General features: G+C 36.8%; 1 protein-coding gene across 6 annotated transcripts in view; it reads left to right on the top strand.

Annotated features, from left to right (window-relative positions):
• Window positions 1–18717: 18717 nt before the first annotated feature.
• Window positions 18718–26200, top strand: part of LOC122030082 — an 86468-nt gene continuing 78985 nt past the window's right edge. For 3 of the 6 annotated variants that reach the window (XM_042589232.1, XM_042589234.1, XM_042589231.1), the window contains exons 1-9: window positions 18718–18919; window positions 19001–19116; window positions 19209–19335; window positions 19438–19536; window positions 19621–19689; window positions 19765–19899; window positions 19975–20043; window positions 24628–24683; window positions 24815–24974. In XM_042589232.1, coding sequence (XP_042445166.1) covers window positions 18785–18919; window positions 19001–19116; window positions 19209–19335; window positions 19438–19536; window positions 19621–19689; window positions 19765–19899; window positions 19975–20043; window positions 24628–24683; window positions 24815–24974 — 966 coding nt within the window. In that variant the 5' untranslated portion in view covers window positions 18718–18784. Of the gene's footprint in view, window positions 18920–19000; window positions 19125–19208; window positions 19336–19437; window positions 19537–19620; window positions 19690–19764; window positions 19900–19974; window positions 20044–24627; window positions 24684–24814; window positions 24975–26200 lie in introns of those variants that run through there. The other 3 variants (XM_042589236.1, XM_042589233.1, XM_042589237.1) reach the window with 3 other exon arrangements.

Below are 26200 nucleotides of genomic sequence, written 5' to 3'. Positions count from 1 at the left end.
TCAGTCGACCATGCATTAAGAATGCTTTATGTTGAATATATCTCGATCGGTAATGCATTAAGAATATATCTTAGTTGGTCATGCATTAAGAATGTCTTATGTTGAATATATCTCAGCCGGTGATGCATTAAGAATATCTATGTGATGCCAAGTGCTTTTACACTCGCCTGATCTATATTGCTCGATCGAGTGCACACAAAGAGTATCTCGCTTGGTTAACCTTCACTCAGTCATTCATATGTTAAGAACTCTGTATGATGTTAAGTGCTTTTACGCTCACCCGGTCTACATTGCCCGGTCGAACACACACAGAGAGTATCTTGCTCAATCGACCTTTGCTCGGTCGACCTTTGCTCGGTCGACCTTCGCTCGGTCAATCATATGTTAAGTACTTTTATGCTCACTCGGTTTACATTACCCGATTACACGCACACAGAGAGTATCTCGCTTGGTTGACTTTCACTCGGTCGATCATATGTTAAGAACTCTGTATGATTTTAGTGCTTTTACGCTCACCCGATTTACATTACCCGATCGAGCGCACACAGAGACTATCTCACTCGGTCGACTTTTGCTCGGTCGACTTTTGCTCGGTCGATCATATGTTAAGAACTTTGTATGATATTAAGTGCTTTTATGCTCACCCGATTTACATTACTCGGTCAAGCACACACAAAGAGTATCTCGCTTAATCAACCTTCGCTCGGTCAATCATATGTTAAGAACTCTCTATGATGTTAAGTGCTTTTATGCTCGGTTTACATTACCCGGTTGAACACACATAGACAGTATCTAGCTCAGTAGACTTTCGCTTGATCATATTGAAGGCGCTGGAATTCCGTTCTGTTTAAATTTCCATGTACTAAAATTGTACAAGAATAGAACTTTTCCTAGCAACCTGCATGTTTGATCAAACATGTGTTTGATCAATCAAGCAAATTCTTGACGGATCAAAGCACACCTTAATCGAAGTACAAGATCGCTGGCCTCTTGTGTTGGTATTCAAAATCGATACTAAGAAAACAAAACTAATTACGCAGTGGAATTAAAGAACTAGTTGTACCTTTCTTCGTATCTAAAGATCTCTTGATCTTCTACCGTATTCCTCTCCTCTTCTTGGGCGTCGTGTGGGCGACGATCTACCAAGACAACACCACCCTTCTTCTCTTCTTGGTTTCCAAACCACCGGCCACAAAAGGAGCTCTAGAATAGGGCACCTTCTCTTCTTCTTCCTCTTCTTCCTCTTCTCCAACTTCTTCCTCTTCTCCAAGCCACCGCCCACCAAGGGAGAGGGGCACTGGCCCTTAGTGAGGGAGAGGGGGGTGTCGGCGCTAGGTGAGGGAGAGGGGGTGCCGGCACTAGGTGAGCGAGAAGGGGCGTCGACCCTAGGTGAGGACGAGGGGGGCGCCAGCCCTAGGTGAGGGAGAGGGGGGTGCCGACCCTAGGTGAGGGAGAAGAGTAGGCTTGTGAAAATTAGGAAGATTAGGTTTTAGGGGCCACCACCTACTCCTTTTTATAGGCCACTACAACAAATATAGTTTTTCACGGCTCAGCATCAACGACACACATTTAAAGCACGCCGCAAATGTTAGTATTTACGGTGCGCTCATCGATGTGCGCTATTAATATTATTATAACTTATACAAATAACGACATGCAAAAAATGTACGTCGTAAATAGTTATTTCAACAGCAAACTATGTGTATGCTCTTAAAATTAAATATTTACGGCGTACATTGCACGCTGTTAATAGTGTTACGATACATTTTTTTATTTATAATAAAATGTAATATTTACAATGCTCAAATCACGTTGTTATTCCTTAAAGATTACAAATATATTAACATAACAAAGCGCCAAATCCCTAAAATCTCCAAATCTCTCGCGCCCCTCTCTTTTCTCTTCTTTAGAAATTGCGCCAACCTTTTTTTCTCTTCACGCACCTCTTTTTTCTCTCCTTCTGCAACAAAGATTTCTCTTCGCGAACCTTTTTTCTCTTGCGCTTGTCTCTGTTCAGATTTCTCACGCTCTCTCCTTCAGCAGCAATAGATTTCGGCGCTTGTCATCAACAAAGCGCCAAATCCCAAAATCTCTCGCGCCCCTCTCTTTTCTCTTCTTTAGCAATCGCGCCGATCTTTTTTCTCTTCGCACGCCCCTTTTTTCTCTCTTTCAGCAGCAAAGATCATGTCTGCAACCTTGCGAAGCAGGTAAGCAATGAATCTCTTTGATCCAAACAAAATTCTAGCCCCTCCTTAGTTTTCCATCTGTGGTCTGAAAGCATGTTTTTTCTCATGCATGCTATCCTTTTAGTTCTCTATGTGTGATTGTATAATGAATTTGGGAACTTGGTGATTATTTACTTTAGATAAGTATGTAATATTTCCAAACTATCTTAGGAATTTAATTTCTTTTTGAGTTGGTACTAAATTTCAATACGCCTCTTGAAACTCTGCGTTTGAGGTTTCTTTGCTTCTAGACATGTTTTATTTCTGGTTATTTGATGGTTTGTGCTAGGGAGTCATGGAAACTATACTTTTTTTACCTCACTTATATTTACTGGCTACCTCTAATTCAACAAAAAATACTACTTGTTGCATATTACTTACTATTCAAGAATTAATATTGTAATACCCTCATGTTTTATATGTTTATTCATCCCCAAGTAATTTCAATACCAGATCAACTCTATTGTGCTCGGTGGTGTTAATTCTCTTGGATTTGTCTACTAATTATTTTACCCTTTACCCATGAATTTATTGTGTCAGGAAAATAATATGACGTTGTTAGTTTGAAATCCCAAGGACCAGAACCTATAGTTTTCTTATCTTTAACAGTAGAGGCAGAGTTTGGTATGCATTTATATTTTTTTCACATTGTAGTTGGTTTTATTTGTACTGCCTAGTAGCTAATATTCATAAGGCTTGGTTGTGATTATTGAACATGAATTGCCAATTCTAGTTCGCCTTACTTCATACATGTAGAACAAAGAAATCAGTAGAATTCAGTACTTTGCTCTTATGTATATACCTTTAAGTAAACATACACAGATCATTTTTAGATTTTAAATATTTGTATAGTTATTGTTTTGAAATTGATTTGAAACATCCATATGTTATTATTTCATTGTTCATGAAAAATAGGTGTTATGTTATCTTTTTTATGTATTCATGTAAACATAATTAAGATATTGGATGTGAATTTACACTTTGATTTACAACCTTTGGAAGTTGAACACAATTGGTTGATTTAGTATAAAATTTATTTACTAGGTTGCTGATACTTTTATTTATGTTTTTGAGTTGAGCAAAATATGTAAGTTGATAATACTTAGATATAATTTTTTTATTCTGTTGTATATCATTTTTTTTATAAGTCCATCTTTTCCAAAAATTTGATGGATTAAATACTGTAACACTAAAATTATTTATAAAAATAGGATAATTTTCTTTTATTTATTTTTTTAGATTATTTTATTAGTATCAAGGACCATTTTTTACAAAATGGATAAAGAATGGATCCATCTTCCTTCAAGGCTTGTACCTGAGTATGAAGAAGGGGTTCAAAAATTTCTTACACAACCTAGGAACTATGTCAAAACACGTGAAGTAATCTTATGTCCTTGCAAACATTGCAAAAATAAGAAGTAGATGAAATTTGACCAAGTGTATGATCACTTAATTAATAACGGGTTCAATCCTTCTTACACAATTTGGGTCTTCCACGGTGAAACTTATACTCCAAATTTTCAATGTCAAAGTAGTTCAAGAGGAGTTCAGGAAGAGGAGGATGAAACTAGAGAGGCATATAACTTATATAAAGATGTCTTTGCCTCTGATGAAAGGTTTAGCCACACTATGTTTGAGGCAAGAGATTATGAATTTGCTGATTTATTAGTAGATGCAGAAACTTCTCTCTTCGCTAGTTGTACAACTTACACAAAGGTGTCAGAAATTGTTACATTATACAATTATAAGTCTACAAATGGTCACACTGACAATAGTTTCAATGAGCTCCTTAAAGGTAGATCTGCTACCTTAGCGGCCCCCTAGTGTCGACCCCACAAATATGGAGGGAGGTGACATCCTTCTAGAAAAAAACACACTTCCAAAGGATGTTTACTCAATGAGAAAGTTGTTAAAACCATTTGATTTGGGATATGAGAAGATTCATGCATGCCCAAATGATTGTTGTCTATTTATAAAGGAGCTTAAAGATTTGGACTCATGTCCAAAGTGTGGTTTTTCAAGATGGAAGGTAGACAAAGTCGCCACCAAAGTTTGTAAAGGAGTTCCTGAAAAGGTGCTACGGTATTTTCTTGTGATACCAAGATTGAAAAGAATGTTTAAATCAGAACAAAAGGCTGACGAATTGATTTGGCACTCCAACCATAAAAGTCATAATCATATGATGCGTCATCCAGTTGATTCAATAGCTTGGGATACGATAAATCATAAGTGGCCAGCTTTTGCGTCAGATCCTAGAAATCTCCGGCTTGGTCTTGCAAAAGATGGATTCAACCCTTTTGGTGATCTTAGTTCTAGATATAGTTGTTGGCCAGTTATTTTGGTCAATTACAACCTTCCTCCGTTGATGTGCATGGCGAAGGAAAATCTTATGTTGACATTATTGATTCCAGGCCCGAAGCAACCAGGAAATGATATAGATATATACTTGGAACCCCTAGTGGAGGATTTGAAGGAGTTATGGGGCATTGGTGTGGAGATGTAATGATGCATTTAGCAAGTCAATGTTCAATATGAAGGCTATTTTTGATGTGGACAATCAATGATTTTCTAGCTTATGGAAACTTAGCTAGATGTGCCACAAAAGGAAAATTTGGTTGCCCAATATGTGGTGAAGGCATATCTTCTATATGGCTTAAGTATAGTAGAAAGTTTGCATATTTAGGGCACAGGAGATTTCTTGCTCCTAATCATCCATTCCATCAGAAAAAAAGTGGTTTGATGGGAATAAAGAGACAAAAGAAAAACCTAGGCCTCTGAATGGATTAGAAATTCTTAATGTAGTGAAAGACATTGAAAATGACTGGGGTAAAAAGAAAATGGGTAAGGATATCAATAATACAAAGAAAAAGAGGAAGGAGCGGGATGGTTCAAAAAAAGTTCAAAAATCAGTTCAAATGTGGAAGAAGAAGTCAATATTTTTCAATTTGGCATACTGGAGTGTAAGTTATTTTGCACTCTATTAATTATCTTTTATAAATTTGTTATATTTTATGCATAATTTGTTTTGAATCTTGAACTAATATATGAAATGTGTTGATGATTAAACTTGTAGGGGCTCCTGCTACGTCATAATTTAGATGTTATGCATGTTGAAAAGAATGTCTGCGAGAATATCATAGGTACAATGTTAAACTTTAAGAAAAAAAATCAAAAGATAGTGTTAACGCTCGCAAAGATTTGAGGCACTTAAATATTAGAAAAGAATTACATCCTCAAGAAAAGGAGAAAACATGTATCACTTGCCTGCTGCACCTTACACATTGTCTAAAAAAGAAATGGACATATTTTGTGCTAGGTTGAAGAAAATAAAGTTACCTGATGGTTATAGCTCAAATATTGGTAACTGTGTTTCTTTAGAAGACCGTAAGCTTATTGGGCTGAAATCTCATGATTGTCATGTTCTTATGCAACAAATGCTTTCAGTAGCATTAAGAAGTCTTTTACCAAAAGAAAAGTATATTGTCTGTTGATGGATATGGAGCTATATTGTCGATAGATGTAGAGTTTTATCACGGCTGGTCTTTTCGTCATATATTTTTCTTCTTGTCTTGGAAGAAGATTATCATATCATGGTACATTACTTAAATATGTGAATTTCCCAGTGTCAACCTTTTACTAGTTTATAAAGGAGGCAAAAGAATTACTCCCAGAAGTATTGAATGCTCTATTCTTTGCTAGCTTAATATTGGTTTCTTTAGTCTTGAATCCACTTAACAACTGCTCAAGTATCATCATATGCTCACTCATTTTGATTATTTGTAGTAATTCTGGTTAACTATATATTCTAAACTCTCTTCCATTGCCAGTGTATTAATCATCTTTAAGCTCTTTATTTTCCTTCAAAGAAGTTTTCTATTACGAATTTGATTTTGTTCCATTTAGAAGTTATCTCAAACTTGACTACTGCATTGTAATCCAAATGGGTGTTCTGTGGGCTGGTATCACTCGACACGTGAGGCATGAGTGAAGTTTTTGTAGCATTAAACAATATCTTCCTTTTGTCTAAGGTGGTCAAAAAGGATTTTTACAGTATTGCAAAATAATATAGTGGTCATAATAATTGTATGTTTGAATATTCATAGTTTCATATTCTAGGTGTGCCTTTACTTTTATGTCAGAATTTTTCCTATTATTTCCAAGAACTTATGGGAATTGTTAAAGCTGTTGTTCCTACATAAAATTAGATGCTGGGAATTATTAGAGCTTTTGTTCCTACATTAAAATAGATGCCTAAATATATGCTTTTTACTTATATCTTGAGCTCTTTAAATATAGATAAGGGTTTTCATCCTATTTATTATTTTGCAAATATTGAATTTTGTGCAAACTTTGGTGTTTGGGAGTAACAATTGCATGCACCCTGATACTGTGCAAAATACAAAAAAAAAAAAGGATTATATCTTAACTTGTAAAGAAATTGTGCAATTAGTTAACTCTTGAATCATGTATTATAATGCTAGAATTTTTTCAAGTATATTGAATATTTTAGAATCTGTATCCTTACTATGGAATCTTTCCTTGATTATGCCTACTCATGGTTGTATTTTTCCTTGTTGGTTATATTTTAATTCTCAGGAGAAGAGCGCCAAATTTAGAGAAATGAGGGTAAAACAAGACCATAATCATACAATGAGCCGGAGAGGTTATGCCCGTTTGGCCAACATGATGGTAAATATTATTATTTATACAACTTTATGGATAGTTTGCTTGTAGAGTTTTCTAATTTAAGCAATGATACATCTTTTAAATTACTTTTCTAATGATTTTTTATATATTCTATATGTGTCATACTTAAGGAAAAAAAGTCCTGCAGATACACCAATTACAAGATCAAAAGTTTGGATTGAGACTCACAAGAAAAAAAATGGGCAACCTAGTAGTGAAGCTGTTAGAGAGAAAATGGTAATAAAATTATCTCTTTGTTATTTGTAAAAGGTTAGAAAAATTTATTATTTACTAAAAAATTATCTCTTTGTTATATTTGATAGAGAAAAACAGAAGAATGTCCACCTAAATCTCTAAATACAACTAGCATTGTCAATGACACAATTAGCATTGTATTTGGCAAGGAAGCTCGAGGTAGAGTGTGTGGGATGGGCTTTGGAATTACACCATCAAAAACTGGAGCTTGCATTCAACAAAATGAAACTATTAAACAACTTCAAAGTATGATGAATAACTTTTAACAAGAAATGCAAGAAATAAGGTCCATGTTTCTCCAAAGTATGAGGCAATGAAATGATGAAGAACAGGTTAGTAAATTAACCATCATTAGATAAAATAAGTTAAGTATGTATAGTTAAATTCTTAGATTTAATTGCATGATGACATTATTTGACATAATTTATGTGTCAAATTAGGTTGCTAGTGGTGGCATTAGTAGTGGTATTGGGAATAATATTGGCAATGATATTGATATCAATGGTGCAAAAAAAATTCAGGTAATTATATTCAAATTGTATGCCATAGCATATAAACTAAAAGTTCATTGTTTAAACATCATGTCATATTAATAATTTTATATTGTTTAACTATATGCAGTTAAAGTTGAAGAATGTGAATAGTGAAGTTATCCATGATAATCATAAATGTTAGTTACTTCATTGGTGTGGTGAGGGAGTTGTTGCAGAAGGTCGAGTTGCATCCACAGATCCAAAAGTAAAAGTGTATCACATTCCTCATGAAGGATCTTGTTGGAAGGTTTGGGTTGATAAAGTTTTGGTGGAGAAGGTAGACTTGATACGACCAAATGATGAAATGTTTTATCTCAATGATGCAATAGGAAGCACAGTAGCATGGTTGTCTAAACTTGTAGTTTTGTGTGAGTGAGACAGATTCTACTTATTTGAAAGTCATACATTTTTGTTGGATCCAAATCATGCTTACCGTCAGTTACAAAGAAAGAAAAATAATAATAGAATTTTGTTTAGAAAAAATCTAAACCAAACTATATTAAACCAAACCAAGTTTAATCAAACCAAGTTAAGTTAAACCAAATCAAGTTAAGTTAAATCAAATTAAGTTAAGTTAACCAAACCAAGTTAAATTAAACCAAATCAAGTTATGGATGGGTGGATGCGAGGTTTAATATAGAGACTATAATAGAGACCTAGAAGAGAAATTGATTTAGGCCTCCTGATGGGCATGGGCTTCCTGTGTTCGGCCCGAACACCCAACCCAAGTCCATCAATAATAACTCATACAACTAAAGGGTTATTATTGAACTACCGCACCAATCTCATATTACAATATGAGCTCCTTCTTATCATGAGTGAGTTAATCTCCCCGTGTTTAAGATATCATATGTCTGTTAATTGATTGAATTACTGATAACCCAATTAATTAACATCTGATTCCAAGAGTAGTACCACTCAACTTTATTGTCATGTCAGACTAAGTCCACTTGCAGGGTTTACATGATAATCCTTATGAGCTCCTCAAGGGGACATCATCAACCTAAATAATTAGGATACAGATTCCTTCTATAATAAACAACATACCATATAAATAGTGATATTCCCCAACTCATTGGCCCTATTGATTTAATGAATAAATCTCACCCATTGATAAGTTAAATAAATAAATAGTAAGTATAGGTGCTTGCTATTATATAGGGATTAAGAGGGCGCACATCAATAATAACAGAGGTTATGTTCTTTTATGTAGTCAGTATAAATCGAATAACCTCAAATAGTCCTGCTCAATACACACATAGTGTACTAGTGTAATTATATAGTCAAGACAAACTAATACCAAATTATACTACAACCGTTCCAATGATTTGTCCCTATCCATCTTGGTTGTGAGCTACTATTTATAATTTATAAGAAACAAATAACAAGATCTTCTGTGTGACACCACACACCATGTTATCTATAATATAAATTAAATGGACAATTACATTGACATATATATAAATATAAAATGCAAACATTTGACTAAAGTGATTCTCATTTCAAAATATTTCAAAACAGATGTTCACACAAAAGCTAGGCTTATAGTATGCATCCCAATAATCTCCCACTTATACTAAAAAACTATGGTGTCATATATGTTGTCATACATCTGATTCCCATCCCCTCAACATGCTCATCAAAAGCTCTTGCCGGAAGGGCCTTAGTGAAAGGATCTGCCAGGTTATATGCTGATGCAATCTTGGCGACAACAACTTCTCCTCGCTTTACGATATCTCGTATTAGGTGGTACTTACGCTCAATGTGTTTACTTACTTTATGGGCTCGTGGTTCCTTCAATTTTACTACTGTACCACTATTATCACAATAAATTGTGATAATTTTGGGCAAACCAGGAATCGCATCTAAGTCCATCAAGAAGTTTCTAAGCCATACAACTTCTTTGGTTGTCTCAGAGGCTGCCACATACTCAACTTCCATGATGGAGTCCAAAACGCATTTCTTCTTAACACTCCTCCATGTTATGGCTCCACCTCCTAAAGTAAACACATACCCTGAGGTTAACTTACCACTGTCCCTATCTAATTGGAAGTCCGAATCCATGTAACCTACAGGGTGCAAATCATTTGCCTGGTAAACCAGTATATAATCTCTATTCCTTCTTAGGTACTTTAATATATACTTTATGGAAGTCCATTGTCCCAGTCCTGGGTTACTTTGATATCTGCTAACCATGCCCACGGTAAAATAGATATTAGGTCTCGTACATAGCATCGCATACATTAGGCTTCCTACAATCGAAGCATAAGGAACTACCTTCATCTTCTCTATCTCCTTTGATGTTTTAGGGCACATCTCTTTAGATAAAGGTACTCCATGCCGAAAAGACAGAAAACCTTTCTTGGAGTTTTGCATGCTAAAACGAACTAGGATAGTATCGATGTACAAAGCTTAGAATAAGCACAACATCCTTTTCTTGCGATCCCTTATTACTTTGATCCCAAGAATATGTTCACATTCTCCCAAGTCCTTCATATTAAACTGTTTGGGCAACCATACTCTTACGTCTGACAACACTTTAACATTGTTGCCAATGAACAGAATGTCATCTATGTATAGTACAAGAAATACCACCACGTTTTTGTCACTTTTCTTGTATACACAAGACTCATCCAGACACTGAATGAATCTATAAGACTGGATCACTTCATCAAACCGACTGTTCTAAGATCTTGAAGCTTGCTTCAGTCCATAAATGGACCGATTGAGCTTGCAAACTAGATGCTCTTTGCCCTTTGCAATGAACCCCTATGGTTGCTTCAAATAGATGTTTTCTTCAAGACTTCCGTTAAGGAAAGTTGTCTTGGCATCCATTTGCCAAACCTCATAATCCATATGGGAAGCAATAGATAAAAGAATCTGGATAGTCTTAAGGATGGCTATTGGTGAAAAAGTTTCCTCATAATTTATTCCCTCTTTCTGAGTATACCCCTTCGCAACAAGCCTCGCTTTAAAGGTTTCCACCTTCCCATATGTCCCTCTTTTCCTTTTGTAGACTCATTTACATCGAATGGCTTTTACACCATTTGGTGGTTCTACAAGCTCCCATATCTGATTAGAATACATGGATTCTATTTAAGAGTTCATTGCACTTTGCTAAGATGCTGCATCTTTATCTTGGAGTACTTCATCATATGTCCAGGGATCAGGTTCATGTTCACCAGGGATCAAGTCCGAAGACTCTCCCAAAAACATGAATTTATCAGGTTACCAAACAACTCTCCATCTACGACGAGGCACTACCTGTAATCGTGCATCATTTGTCAGACGTCTTGCAGTTTCTTGTGGTATCTCATCTTGTACCGTTGGTACTAAATTAAATATGTCCTCACTTATTTCCTCAAGAACAATTTTTAAAAAAAAAGTTTTAAAAAAAACTTAGTCTTTTTAATTTCAGAAATATGCTTAAAAAACTTTTCAAAGCATTATTCCATTCTTATTTTAACACTTTTACCATAAAGTTAATTAAACATTTCACTTCTATATTTTGACTTCCAGGTCGTGGCGAGGCACTAGACCTTCTTGGTTATTGGAGCAACAACCACTTTCTTAGACAAAGCCTCATAAAGAAAACTCACTATTTAATTTTCTCACTGAAAGCCTTTAACCTTTTTAAATTTAATCTAGCAATGATTTTGGAACCCAATAAAGGTTCCTTCCTATTGGATTAATCAGAAACTTAGGGGGTACATAGTTTCTAGGAACTTTCCTAAGTTGTCTCTGATGTTTTCTAATGTACCAATTTAATTTTCCATAAATCTTTAGTTTTGATTTTGAAAATTTATTTAAGCATGCATGATTATTTTTCAATTTTTCAATTTTAATTTTTAATTTCTCATTTTCTAAATTTAAATTATCATACATTTCTAGTGGTCATGCTTTTGCTAAGTTCAATTTTAATTCATCATTTTTTTTCTAATTTTGTTAGATCTTTCGTAAGTAATTTGATAAATTTAAAGGATTGAGTAGGAGTGAGATCACGTACCTTACTTACCTTAAGCGGTGATGCTCCCCCTTCGTCACAGTTTTCTTCTTCTTCTGATGTTCCTCCCCCTTTATCTATGCTCATCTCTGAACTTGAGTAATCTTCGAAGAGATGGTTGGCTGCTAATCCTAAGAAGGCTTCGGCTTCTGATTCGGAGGATGAAGAATCATCCCAAGTGGCCTTTAGACTCTTGCGCTTTGAGGACGTCGATCTTCGAGACTTTTCATTATTCTTTTTCTTTAATTTGGGGCAGTCATCATTGATGTGCCCTTCCTTATTGCAGTTGTAGCACCGGACCGTCCTTCTATTGCGTGGATGCTTCCTCAACTGTGATTTAAATTTATTAGTTTTAAGAAATTTATTGAAACGTCTTACCAGTAGTGCTGCTTCAATTTCGTCGATCGATGCTTTGGAGTCAGGATCATCCTTTTTGGCATGTAGGGTAATGTTGAGGTTCGACTTCTCTACTTGTTTAGGCTCTGCAAGTCTAGACTCGTAAAGTTCAAAAATAGAAAATAAACTTTCTAGACTACTTACCTCAAAGTCCTTAGAGATGTAGTAAGCATCTACAAAGGACGCCCACTCTGGAGTCCTTGGGAAGGCGTTTAGTGCATACCGGATGGAATCTCGATTTGTTACTATTTTGTCAAGATTTGTCAGTTGCGTTATCAGCTCCTTGATCCTCGCTTGGAGTTGCGCAACCTTCTCGCACTACAACAAAAACTACAAACGACAATGGATATTATCCGTTGTCGTAGGGTCAAAAAACCGTTGTAACTGAGGGCGTTGTAGAATGTATTACCCTACGACAACGGTTTTGAATCCGTTGTCTTTGTAGACATTTGACAATAGTTTTTATCCGTTGTTGTTTATATGCTCAAAATTTGTTTACGAAGGATACGACAACGTTTTAAAACCGTTGTGGTAGATAATTTCAACAACAGAAATAAACCATTGTGGTAGACTCTTTTTAAAACAGATTAATTTTAAAATCGTTGTGGTAGATAATTTTAATATGTTTTACAACAGATAAAACTGTTGTCTTTTATCACTTTTTATATATAAAAAAAATCTGTTGTGGTTACGTACTTTTTACAATATTCCTAACCGTTGTCTTTAATGTTCATGTTGTAACATGATAATAACAAACAACCAATCTTTATTTAATATAAACAAACCGCCAATACAAAACTAAATATTTACTACATTCAATCCATGAAAATGTTATCTTCAAATTTCAAAAATTAACTACACAAGGAAATTAACAAACAACCAAGCTTTAAGCTTCTGCTTCCATTTCAAGGAGGCCTCTTTATGATCCAGAATTCTCTTCTTCTTTCCTTTAATGAATTGTAGAAACTTCTTGCAGCCCATTTGATACTATAGAAGAACAACTTGAAACCTGCATATCCATGAAATGATGTAAGGAAGTGCATCTCACAAAGAGAAAAAATTAATGTTAACTCTTCTAGGATATCATGAGTCAAAACACCAGGGATTCAGTGCATCATCAAGCATAATCTTAGTATTTCTAAAATATAACTATCATATAGTGCTCAATTTTCCTACCATCTATATTATACGTCATGTATAAGTGAGAAAACATTTCTAGACAATCATATTGCTAATATTGAAATTTCAGACAAATACTACATCAATTTTTATCTATAACCATGATAATGACTTTTTGACAACTGCCCTAAGATTATAGTTGGCAAAATAATAGATCCCTACTTTTGGAAAAATAGCAAAGAATCAGACAGATATGTATGTGTTTGAGAGGTATTGAATACTAAAATATTCATTAGAAAGAAAAGTACACACTAAGGAAGAAATATAGGGTCAAGTTTTTACCTTATGCAGATGTGAGAAGGCATACTTGAACAAACAATCAATTCACTTCTTGGAACAGATCAATAGGAATCTCTGTCACACAGATGCAAAATATGCTTAGAACCTATAGACTTTTAACACTATCAAGTGCAAACTAAATGGCTGAAGAAAAGACATGTAAATGTAACAAAATCCAGCAAATTTGCAAGTGTATTTAAAGGAAAGAACTGTCATGTATCTGCAAATGAAAATTTGAAAGAATTTCCAGAGTCAAATATAGAGCAAAATAAGACTAAGGCGTCTAGCTATTATAATAGTGGATCTCCCCAACATGAGAATATCCAAAGCCTCTTGAACAACCTTTTTGGCCTCAAAATCAAGTCCACTTGTGACCTCATCCAGTAGAAGAATAGAAGGATTTGAAAGCACAACACGAGTTATTGAGATTTTTATTTTCTGTTCTTCAGTCAATGTTAAACCAGTCCTACCAACCTATATTGCATCATGTTCAATAAGTGTAATGCAAAATAGAATATCAAATGAGACTCGCCCAAAATTAAACATGATCAAAAGACAAGCTCAAAATTAAACATGTGCAAGATCAACCTGAGTTTCGTATCCCATTTCAAGAGAAGTTATGAAATCATGTGCATGAATTGTTTTAGCATCTTCTTCAATCTGATCAGATGTAGCAGATCTTCCATAAGCTATATTATCCTTGATGCTCAAACTTAACAAAGTTGGTTCCTGAGTAACTAGTCGAATTTGGCTTCTCAACCATTCCAACTTCAGATGTTTTATATTTCTCCATCCAATAGAACTTCACCTGCATCAAGAAATCAAGACGATGTTAGGACCAGAATGTAGCTAGAGGGGGGGGGGGGGGGGGAATAGCTCATCGTGATCTCGTGCTCTTCGTTGCTTGTTTCTTCAATGATATGCAGTGGAAATATAAGAAACAAAACATACAACGCTAACACAAAAGATTTACTTGGTATCCACCTCAAGATGAGGTGATTAATCCAAGGATCCACACACACGAGCACTCTCCACTATGAAAAACACTCCTTTATGATAACTACCGAAGGCGGAGAAGCCTTTACAAACTCACACAACAAACAAGAAAGAAGAAGAAGCAAATACAAGTAAATCTTACAAGATTGTGTACAATAAACCCTAGCTAGCTTCTTCCTCTTGCTTGGTATGCCTCTTGACCTTGAAAACGCTGCTCCAAGAAGCTTCAAGAACTGGTGGTGGTTCGTTCGGTGCTTGGTATGCCTCTTGACCTTTATGCCATCTCGTGTGCTTCGTTCGGTGGTTAGTCCTCCTGAAGCGAACCTCACTCTGATACCACTTGTCGGTCCCGGTAGCAGCCGGCTAGAAGGGGAGTTGAATAGCCCTACAAAAATGAGACAAACCTTCCCCGAACTTTATAGTGTATTTAAATCGAACACTTGCATAAACAAAGTAAATAAACTAAAAGGAAGAGGCACAACGAATTATTTGGTTATAACCGGGGAGGTTGTTTATCCAAGGAAGCTAAAAAAGCTCAATAAACTCTTCTTCTGGTGGAGAAGCCTCTTACAACATTTGACGCACTTAATTACAGCTCTAACTCAAGATAGATCAATCACAGGTGTTGTTTTTTTATTTTCTAGGTTCAGGGGTCATTTTATAGTCTCGGGAAAAAGTTTCCATGGTTGGAAGGCGCCTTCCATAGGGCTAGAAGGCGTCTCCAGTGAGACAAGTGAGGGTAAAGTTTTATCCTTGTTAACGTTCACTTCTACCTGGTCGAAGGCGCCTTCCATAAGGCTGGAAGGCACCTTCATACTATTCATCGAAGGAAGCTTCCAGCCATGGAAGGCACCTTCTATAGTGAGGCGCAGAGGCACCTTCAATTCCCTTTGAAGGCGCCTCTAGCAGTGTTTCCATCCTCCTTTCGCTCTTCCGCTGCTCCAATTGCTTGGGTGATTGCGGGAATAGGGCTCACCTAAACCCTTTTTCCATCCTTCTCCTTGAGCAGACTTCCACTCTGGCTTCTCATCCCTCAGACCACCGTGCACGTCCTTCTCGTCCGTCGATGTACTCTTCCACAACTCCTCGTCCCTCAGATGCACCGAGCTTGTTGACTCTCTCTAGTGTCGTCCTTCTTGCTAGTCGCGTCTTCCGCTCGACTTCCTATGCTCCTAAGCTCCTGCACACTTAGATACAGAGTTAAATATCAAAAGAATCTAACCTGACTTGGTTGATCACATCAAAACTACCACAGGGTACCAACATACCCGACGCCAACTGTTCCCTCAACGAGGAACGCATCCTCACTTACTCCTCTCAGGAGAAATTACTTTTTGCAAGACCAGTCCTCCAAACTATCTGTACTTTTACTCAGTGTCCAAGACTTTAAGATTTCATGTTGAAGTTCAGATCCACGACCCGTCTAGTCTTCCACCTAGTGTCCACGACTCCCAGGATTTTCATCTAGTGTCCTCGACTCTAGGATTTCACCGAAAATCCTTGACATGCCAAGACTTCATCTAGTCTCCCAGATCAGGACTTTGTTGCCTAACTGCAATTAGGACTTTCCACTTGCCTAACTACAACTAAGACTTTTCACCCATCTAATATCAACTAGGACATTTTTTTACTTAATATCACTTAGGACTTTCCTGTAAACTTAGTCAACCTTGTTAGACAATAAGAAATCTTAACTTTGAACCTTTTACCATAATCAAAACTTTGTTTCGATCGTTTGATGCTTTCTGCACCAATATAAATTCCTTATGTTATATTAATTTTTGTTATGTTTTACTTAACTTTGAATTATATTGTCATAATAAAAAGGGGAAGATTATTGGTACAGGAAGCACCAGATGATCAAACCTAAGTTTTGATTCTAGTAAAGAGTTCAAAGTTAAGACTTCTTGTTGTCTAACAAGTTGAATTAAGTATGCAGAAAAGTCTTAAGTGATCTTAGGCAAAGGAAAATCTTAGTTGAGGTTAGGCAGGTGGAAAGTCCTAGTCTAGAGGATTAGACAAAGTTTTAGCGGGTCAAGGATGTTGAGAGAAATCCTAGGATCAAGGACGCTAGGTGAAAATCCTAGGGTTGCAGACACCAGTGGAAGACTAGATGGGTCAAGGATCAGACATCCAACATGAAGTCCTGATGTCTTGGACACTAAACAAAGGTCCAGAGAATAGGTTTGGTAAAAGATAATTTCTCTTGAGAGGAGTATGTGAGAATGCATTCCTCAAAAAGAGAACCGTAGATATTGGTTCGACCTAGAGTTTCAACAAAACTCAAAGTCAAGACCGGATAGCCCAAAGACTGTTAAAACTTATTATGCTTCATATATTGTTGCTTGAACTAACTTTATTTTGTAGGAAGAAGGGGTTGGGAAAAAGTTGGTCCATGCGTCCTGAGTTGGTTCGGGTGCCCAGAGTTGCTCTGGGCACTTGGGAAAGCTTCCATCGAGGGAGAGCCCTGGACTGGTGCCTGGCCAGGTACCTTGGCAGTTCGGGTGCCTGGAGTTGCTCCAGGCACTCAGACGACAAAAAACTCATCGACATGTTGAGCTAGAACGTGATGACTGACCGACCCATTGGTCCAAGCGCTTGGAGGGAGTCCGGGTGCCTTAACGTGGATATTTCAATATAATATATGTATGGTATACCGAAAATTTATTAAATTTTCCCACCCCTAGTGTTGAATGAAGTCTTTATGATTCACTCTCCTGTAATACTCTAAGGTGTAATGATGGATTTGAGAACTCAAAATAAATTATGCCCAACTAGATTTATCAAGTATACCTTTGAAATCCATTTTCTACGTATCTTCTTTGTCTTGGATTCCCTCTAATAATTAGACAGTGATTTACTTTTTTATTTTTAGACTTCTTGTATCTTAGCCCAATCTTACTATTCACTCTTAAGCTCCCTATAATCATGTTCCATGAATTTAAGCCACTTGTAAACTTCCTTAGGGCAATTGTAAGGGTATCTCTTTGTTCCCTTAGCCCCTTATTTTCTTTCTCTAAGTTATGCAATTTGCCATAAAGGAAACATTTTTTGATTTATCCTCCAAAATTTCAATTAGTTTATTTAGATGCATATTTTCATCTTGACTTTACATTAAGATCTAGTTAAACTAGAAATTACATATCATTGTTAGTGGAATCATGCTTTAAATGGTTGTGTTCAATTATATCATTTTAACGTGTTTGACAGAGCGTTTAAGTTAAACTTATATTTTTGATATGTTGTTAAGTTGTATAAGAACTTTATAAGACACACAAAAGATTGGTTAGCTAAATGGTTTATGATTTATTAAAGGTCAAAGAAGGACGAAATGAGACATTTCAAGGACTACAATAAGAGGAACATCAATGTTGCAACATTTATGAAGGGAATGTGAGTTCATAGAATGAGAGATGTAGGAATGAGCTGAGAGTAGGATAATAAGAGAATAAAAAAATTGTTTCGACAAGGAATAAAGGGTGAAATTGGAGAGGAAAATTTATAAAAAATTTAAAGTCAATTTGATAACTGTAAATAAAACTTAATCAAAATACTCTCAAATTAATTATTTATATTCAAAATATATGATATTTTGATCGTTTCTAAGGTTTTGAACCATTGAATTTGCCCTTAGTTTTAAATATGGTTGGGCGGGCACCCTGGCCTGATTTGACTTGGATTTATATAGGGCTAGCATAGGCCATTCCGATCTATCTCCATAGCTCATGTGATATACAAGGTCGGATCTAATATGACACAATTTACCCCTTATCTTTCATTTTTTATTTTTTTTATTAAGTATTTAGATTTTATAATCTAATTAATTTTAAAATAGACGATATTAGTTTATATTTTATTTAATAGATAAATTTAAGAAGTACGACTTATATTTTAATTTATATATCTGTGTAAAAATTAAATCTGATTATTTAAAATGCATTCGCAATTCATCTTATCGCCTGTCAGAGTTTAAAGAAATAAAATAAAAATTTACACGCCGACGCCGATTGATGGACGAAAAGACCATGCATGGGTTTGTTGGGCGTTAGTCCCCTTCTAATTGCAATGGCTTGGCAGTTCCAACGATTGGATCCGGCCCATTAAGGCTCTCACTTAGCTAGTTAGCATGGCTGTTTTTATTTTTATTTTATTTTATTTTATTTTTTTAAGGTGCAGGAACTCAGGAAGTAGTTCGGTGCACGAAACCTCCTCATCGCCGGTTGGCGACGCCGATGGAAGACGAGATCATTCAACGGGTCTTAGAAGGCGGCGGCAGGGATTATATCTCCTCCTCTTCCTCCGCCTCTCCCCCTTCCCCAACTCCCTCCTCCTCCTCCTCCATTCTCCAGTCCCTCCCTCTCCACGTGGTAAGCCATCTCTCTTCTTTAAACCTCACTTCTCCTCGTCGCCCCCAATAATTTCAATTACTAATCATGGAGGATTTGCAGTCCTTCGATCATGGCTATTATCTTCTTGTCAAGGCAATTCAGGAACTGAGGGATAAGAAGGATGGGCACATTGTCACCGTCGGGATCGGTGGCCCCAGCGGATCGGGGAAAACCAGGTGATCTGGTCTGGTTTCTGTCAAATTAGTATCGTACGGTTGGAAAAGTTGAACCTTTTTTTCGATGAGTTTGATCTTGTGGATGCTCGTAGCTTGGCAGAAAAGGTGGAGTCAGTTCTTGGCTGCCTTGTCATCTCCATGGAGAATTACCGCAACGGAAATGATGATGGGAACGACTTGGACTCGATAGATTTTGACACTCTTGTCGGCAACCTACAGGTTTTTCTTCTTTTTATCCTCCTCCGCTTTGGTTTCATCTTTCTGCTGTTAGAACGAGGGTGTGATTTGGATTTGAAAATAATGTTGGATGTTGGAGTCCAGGATCTGATGAAGTCTAAGGATACTAAGATGCCTTTGTTCGATTTTCAAGAAAAAAGGCGAATTGGTTTGCGGCAATTGAAGGTTTCTTCTTCGGGTGTGGTAAGTCTGATGCTTGTACCAATTGGGTTTCTTTGTTTTGTTTAGTGCTAAAATTTAGTCTCCTGCTATCTGTTGCGATCGCAGGTAATTGTTGATGGTGCTTATGCACTGCACTCTACACTACGCTCACTTCTTGATATCAGGGTTGCCGTGGTAAGTGCTTTCCTCCTAGTGTTTTTCCTCTTACAATTTGACTAGTCCTGTTGCATAAACTCTTTAATACCTTAGGTTGGTGGAGTCCATTTTAGCCTTCTATCTAAAGTAAGACATGATATTGGAGATTCATGTTCTCTGGACTACTTGATTGACAGTATTTTCCCTCTGTTTCGGAAACATATTGAGCCGGATCTTCATCATGCACAGGTTTTTATGCTAAACCTGTTTCTTTGATTTTCCTGCTCTTGTAGGAATTTCTGCTAATCGTCTGATCTTCTGCAGATAAGAATCAATAACAGCTTTGTATCTTCTTTTAGAGAACCTTATTATAAGCTGAAATGCAAAAATGAGGTCAGACTTTGTTGCCCCATCTCTATTATTGCTAAATGACAAATTCAGAGGATCATATTATCATGCCTGGAAACCATTTCCTCCATACCCATTACTACCCCCATGTTGTTATTCCTCTGTCATAGCACTCTTACATCTATATCCATTGTTCATAAATTGTTGGGTGAACGCGATTTTATTTCTATTGTATCCTTTGTTTTTCTAAATTTTTTACATGTATCCAGATTCACCAGCAAATGGTGATAAGAGATTTGGTTGTTGAATCTTAGCTAAGATTAATATTTCTAAAACTGCACCAACTGATTTAGTAGAGAACCAATAAGTGGTTGTCATGTGCAACTTATAGGAAATCCTGATTGAAATGTTTGAGCTAGCCAATTCTAGTAGGAAATCCTTTAAGGGAGGTACTTGGCCAAAACCCACTTCAATCTCTAGAACATTATCCCAGACTTTGACATCTTCGTCCAATCAAGCCTAAACTTTTAAATGATGAATTTTCCTTATATTTCAATTAGTCTTTTGACTATTGTTTCTGATTGAGTCCTATTATGCTTTCAATTGAACCTTCTAGATCAACTCAATGTCTCATCAAAATTAGTTAAATATATACTAAATGTGGTGAGTTGAGTATTTGGAGCATACCTTCTTGCTATGTGGACTTGAAAAATGTAGGTCTTAGATGACCAACCTGCTTCAATGTAGGTTCACTAGCTATGCTCTTGTAGGCAAGAGTGATGGTGTGTGCATGTGTGTGCGTGCCATGCATGTGGCGGTGGTGGTCACGGGTGGTGGTGATAATGTTGCTACATTTTTTAGATAAGTAAACTGCGTTAATTGCTAAAAAGGACGTACACTGTGGTCCTAGATGACCCCTCACGTCATGCACTTTGTATACACTTGTATTTTCTTGTAGAGCAGCTCTCCATCGAATCGTTTCCCCTCAAACATGCTGCGGTTCCGTGCCATCCATACATGATGTATCATCGCTGACATGCCAAGGTGGCGGGCCCTAGCCAATGTGGAGGTCCCCTGGTACTGCCTCCTGAAAGTCCGCAACATGCATCGGTAGGTGGCCATCTGTGGCCGCATCTGTAACCATCCTCGGACTCGTCCCCATAACTGCTGGACCGGCTGACATCGGAAAAAAACATGGTCTACCGTCTCCTCATCATGCCTGCAGAAGGTGCAAAGTCTGTCCTCTATGTAGTCCTGCCTAGCCCGTACTGGTAGCCTCCCATGGGCCAAAAGCCACACCGTGAAGGCATGGTTGGGCTGAACATACACTGTGCTGGCCCAAACCTTCTTGGCCTCTGGTTGTCTGAAGTTTCATAGGTTTGTGCCACACCTTTGCCTTGTTGCCCAAACCAACCTGCCATCAGTTGTGCTGCAGCCTCTAGTGATTCGAATGCTTCCAATATCTCATCCCTGATTTGTAGTAGTCTTTTGACGAGTGGTGACTCTAGGTGAAGCATCTGCTATGTCCATATGGCTGTAGGTGTGATGGATCCATTTAATCCATAGGGAGTCTTGCTTATCTTGGATGTGACATAGTACCTTAAACAATAGGGCTTTGTTCCAAGCCCTGAGATTCTTGAGTCCACAACCACCTTCATCCTCTGGCTGATAAATTTGCCCAACAGATGAGAGGGTGCTTGATAGTTCACATGAAGGCCCAACATATGTTGTGTATTGGATCAATAATACCATGAGGAAGATGCAAGATGGATAACTAGAAGCATTCCACTCCTTGTAGGACTGAGCAGCTTCCCCATACAGGATAAGGTGCTACGTGGCCATCTATTGATTTTGTTGATGCGGGAATCTAGCAAGAGCTTCTTCGATACTAGGGGAATGCCTAGGTACCTGAATGGTAATGTGCTCTCCTAGAGTCCTGTGATCTGCATGAGACTACGCCTAGTTTGGTCCTGAATCCCAGCCATGTATATCTTGGACTTCGTCTTATCGGCTAGGAGACCTGCCTTGGAGCCAAACTGATCTAGGCATATGGCTAAGATCTGAATTGATGGTTCATCACCTCTAGCAAAAAGGAGAAGGCCATATGCATAAGCCATGTAAGTGAGGTGCAAAGTTGCCACATTGGGGATGGTAGTGGAATGTTGGGATTGTGGTGGCTTTCTGCAGTTGTCTGGAGAAGGCCTCTATACATATACCAAAAATATAAGGTGAGAGGGGGTCCCCCTATCATAGCCCTTTAGCTCCTCGAAAGTAGCCACACATTCCCCCATTCATAGTCAGTGAAAAGGAAGTTATGGTAACACATTCCATAACCCAAGCAACAGACTAATATGGGAAACTCAACCCTGCTAAAACATCCTCCAAAAAGCCCCAGTTAACATAGTCAAATGCCGTTGCAAGGTTAATCTTGAGGATGCAACACAAGGAGATTCTTTTCCTTGTGTACCTACTGAATAGCTCATGGGCAAGGTGAATGTTGTCCACAATAGACCTTTCTTTGACAAAGACTTCTTGGGCTAGATGAAGAAGGTCTTGTGCCAATGTGCCAATCCTCCCTGCAAGTATTTTGGAAGTGACCTTATAGAAGACTGTGCAACTAGATATCAGTCTATAATCTTCCACCTTCAATGCATATGGGGATTTGGGAAAATGTGATGTTAGAGTGTGGTTCCATTACTTCAAGAGTTTCCCATGCCGGAAGAATTCCATGATGATGGCTGCCTCAAAATCATGATGGATAACGCTCCAAGCTTGCTTGAAAAATCTTGCACCATAGCCATCTGGACCTGGAGCTTTGTTGTCACCGTGCTGAATAGTGCATCCTTAATTTCTTCTGGGGTGACTACCCTAATGAGCTGACCTTGCTGCTGTTTAGTAACTGTTGGCCCTTGGGTTAAGATGTCTTTGATACAATCAGTTCTAGAGCTAGCTGCTCCAAGAAACTTCTGAAAATGCTCCACAAACTCAGCAGTAACTTCATTCCAGAATACAATGATTTCACCAGTGTTCTTTTGAATAGCCACTATTTCGTTCCTTTGTTCCTCTTGACTAAATTATGAAAGAACTTAGTGTTTTGTCTACCCCTTTAAAATACCTTGCCCTGTCCTCATGTTATAAAACATAAATGGGTTTTTGATAGTTGGGGCTTCCCTAGATATGGATACAACATAGGTGGAATGGTCTGAAATGCAACTGGGCACCAGGAATTCAACATAGTTGGGAATGTGAGATTCCAGCCATTTCCTGTTGATTAGTGCTCTGTCAAGTTTACCACAAAGGCTGCCATTAGTCTTTGTATTGGTGCCGCCCACTGATGCCATGTCCTCCAGACCAACTTTAGTCACAAAAGCAAGAAAATCAGATGTGTCATAGCTAGTGAGAGGGATCCCTCCTTGTTTGTCATCATTTGAGAGCATTGAGTTGAAGTCGCCCATTAAAACCCATGGCACATCAATGAGGTCACTGAGTCTTTGCAACTCCTCCCATAGTTGTCTTCTTCCTGTGATGGCTAGCCTCCCATATACCAATGTTATGCCACATTTGGTTGTCTAAAAGGTGGAGTTATGTGAGATCTTAGTGGTAGTCTTAGGAGTAAAACAAGTGAGGTATCTTTGTGAAAAACCATTGTCCCAGTTTGAATGGATTTGGTTACCAAAAATTCAAACCTGAAAATTTGGAAAATAATGTCCAAACTGTTTTTTTTGGATTAGAGTATGTTTTCTATAAGGTTGGATTTTGGGTTTGTTTAGCATGTTTTCATGTTGGTTTTATTTTAGTGCATGCATCAAAGAGAATCTAATACATACTTTTATGTATAGTATATTGTATGTGCACTGTGTGTGTGTATATATAATATCCAATCGGCCGGGTTCACATTTTTCATAAAACACAAAAATCTGATTCAAACTTGAATTTTGAAATAATTTGAATCTGAAACCTGAATAAAATAGTAAAAAACCCAAAAATTTTCATGCTGATTTGATTTTCTACATCACGTTCAATATGAGTATTTTTTTGACTACCCTCATGTATTCTGTTTCTGTAGTATTGGTATGTCCTGTGGCTTAAATCATCTAGTGTTCATGAAGGGTCAGGAAGGAGATTTATTGTGAGTGGAAACAGGAACAACTACTTTATTGGCTTGTATAAAGATTGTGAATTTCTTTATCTCCAATGAGTTCACCTAACCTGGGGACTATCACCCTGGGATGTAATCCAGAATTGTAACAATCATTAGATGCATTACTTGCATCAGATAGTGTCATTTTCTTGACCACAAGGTTCAGAAATTACAGGAAAATTATAATATCTTCCTCTTGAACCCTGGTTTATATTTGTTGGAGTCCACTAAAATTTTTACTCTGAAAAAAGTAAAGGAAGATTAGTTTGTTTTAAATAAAGCCTTTCTCTTTCCTTGTGTGAGGGATGCCATCTTTTATTCTATTGAAAATATTTGAAACATAATGTTGACTTGTCTGTAAAATGTCATGCATTCTCTCATATTTTCCTTTTCTGCAGTGATTGATTGTCTATATGCTATTTGATTTTATCTCATTTCTCTTGCGTATCAAGTCTTCTTTCTTGATTATATTTTTGGCATTTTTACAGTCACCTAATGGAAGTGTATCATACTCTATAAATGGAGATGAAGGAGAAACAGAGAAGTGAGTGGTTGCAACAAGATTTAAAATCTTATTCAATATTTCTACTTCTTTTTGTGCAAGTACTAATGCTGAATCTTTGTGATTTATGAATTAATAGTTTTTTTTATCTAATTAACATATCCTCCTGTCAGTTTTATTGAGATGTATCTTCGGCCACCATTTACTTCTGAAGAAGCAAAGATAAATGATTGGATAAAAGTTCGACAATGTGGTATTAAATACTATTTGTCATTAGGTGATCAAAGAATTGTGGATAAATATTTCATCATTAGGCCAAAAGCTGAGTTTGAGGTATGTACTGATGAATATGTTGCTATTAGTGTCCACTGCATTGATAGTATTTGTTAAAGTTGATTGACCAATCATTTATCCCACAAAGATTGAGCTGGTATGAAAGGTATTAATTTATAATATGTTAACACTTCCGCTACATATGTGGAGGACATTACCTCTCCATGTGTGTGATACTTAACTTGATTGTCCTACCTTCCAATACATTTATTTAGATATTTTTTCGACACAAGTGAGATTCAAACCCATGATTTCTTGCTTTGGTGCCATGTTAAAGTTGATTAACTAACCACTTATCCTAAAAAGATGGAAGAATTAGGAAATAAATCAATTTATATTTACACGTTAACAACATTGCCATTATTGTTTACTTTGCCCCTTTTGTTCATTTGACTAATGACACTCAATTGGAAAACTTGGTGCTTATTAATTGTTATGTTTTTTTTTTCTACTTTAAATTGATCATTTCACATAAAATTAGCCATGTTTATATTTCAATGACAACCATAACCATGATAACCAACCATGTGCTTAACTATTTCAAGTTTGGAGTTAACTATCTATTCAAACCATGCTTTGGCGAAACGGTCGAAAAGTATTGTTTTGGTAAATCACTGAAACTTGATACCACTCAGCACAAAGCTTAAAAAATCTTGAGTCGCGTCGTAGTTTTTCTTTGACTGGAAAATATTGTTCTAGTAAGGTGCCGACGCTTCGATGTATGGTGTCGGTTAGATAAAAGGTTGAAGGAGGAAGGAGATAAACCAAAGGAAGGAGACATTGTCTATCCTAAGCGGTATTGAATTTCGATAATTTACCAAAATGATATATCTCGACTATTTTGCTTGGCATGATACAAGATTTAAAATGATGCTAGATACAAACTCCTTCCTATGCCTCATTTCCTTCATTTTTCATCTCCAATCCATTAACCATACCATGCATCGAAACATCGACACGATACCAAAATAGTATCGTTCTAGTCAAAGATCGAAACTTCGACACGACTCGAGATTTTGAACCTTGTTTCAAACTATTAATTCCTCCATTGAGCTCTAAGGAAATATCACTGATAATATTCAAATGGATTAAATTACTCTTTATGATATCAAATAATGTATCCTTTGGACTCCTTCTACCCACTTATATTTTCTAGTCTTAGAAATTCATCTTTTTTTGACTATATGATCTATTGGTTATTCTTTAACATGAACATACATCCGAAC

The sequence above is a fragment of the Zingiber officinale genome, chromosome 10B (genome assembly GCF_018446385.1).
Source record: "Zingiber officinale cultivar Zhangliang chromosome 10B, Zo_v1.1, whole genome shotgun sequence".
In the NCBI taxonomy this organism is placed as follows: domain Eukaryota; kingdom Viridiplantae; phylum Streptophyta; class Magnoliopsida; order Zingiberales; family Zingiberaceae; genus Zingiber; species Zingiber officinale.
This window is presented reverse-complemented; position numbering and strand designations above follow the sequence as displayed.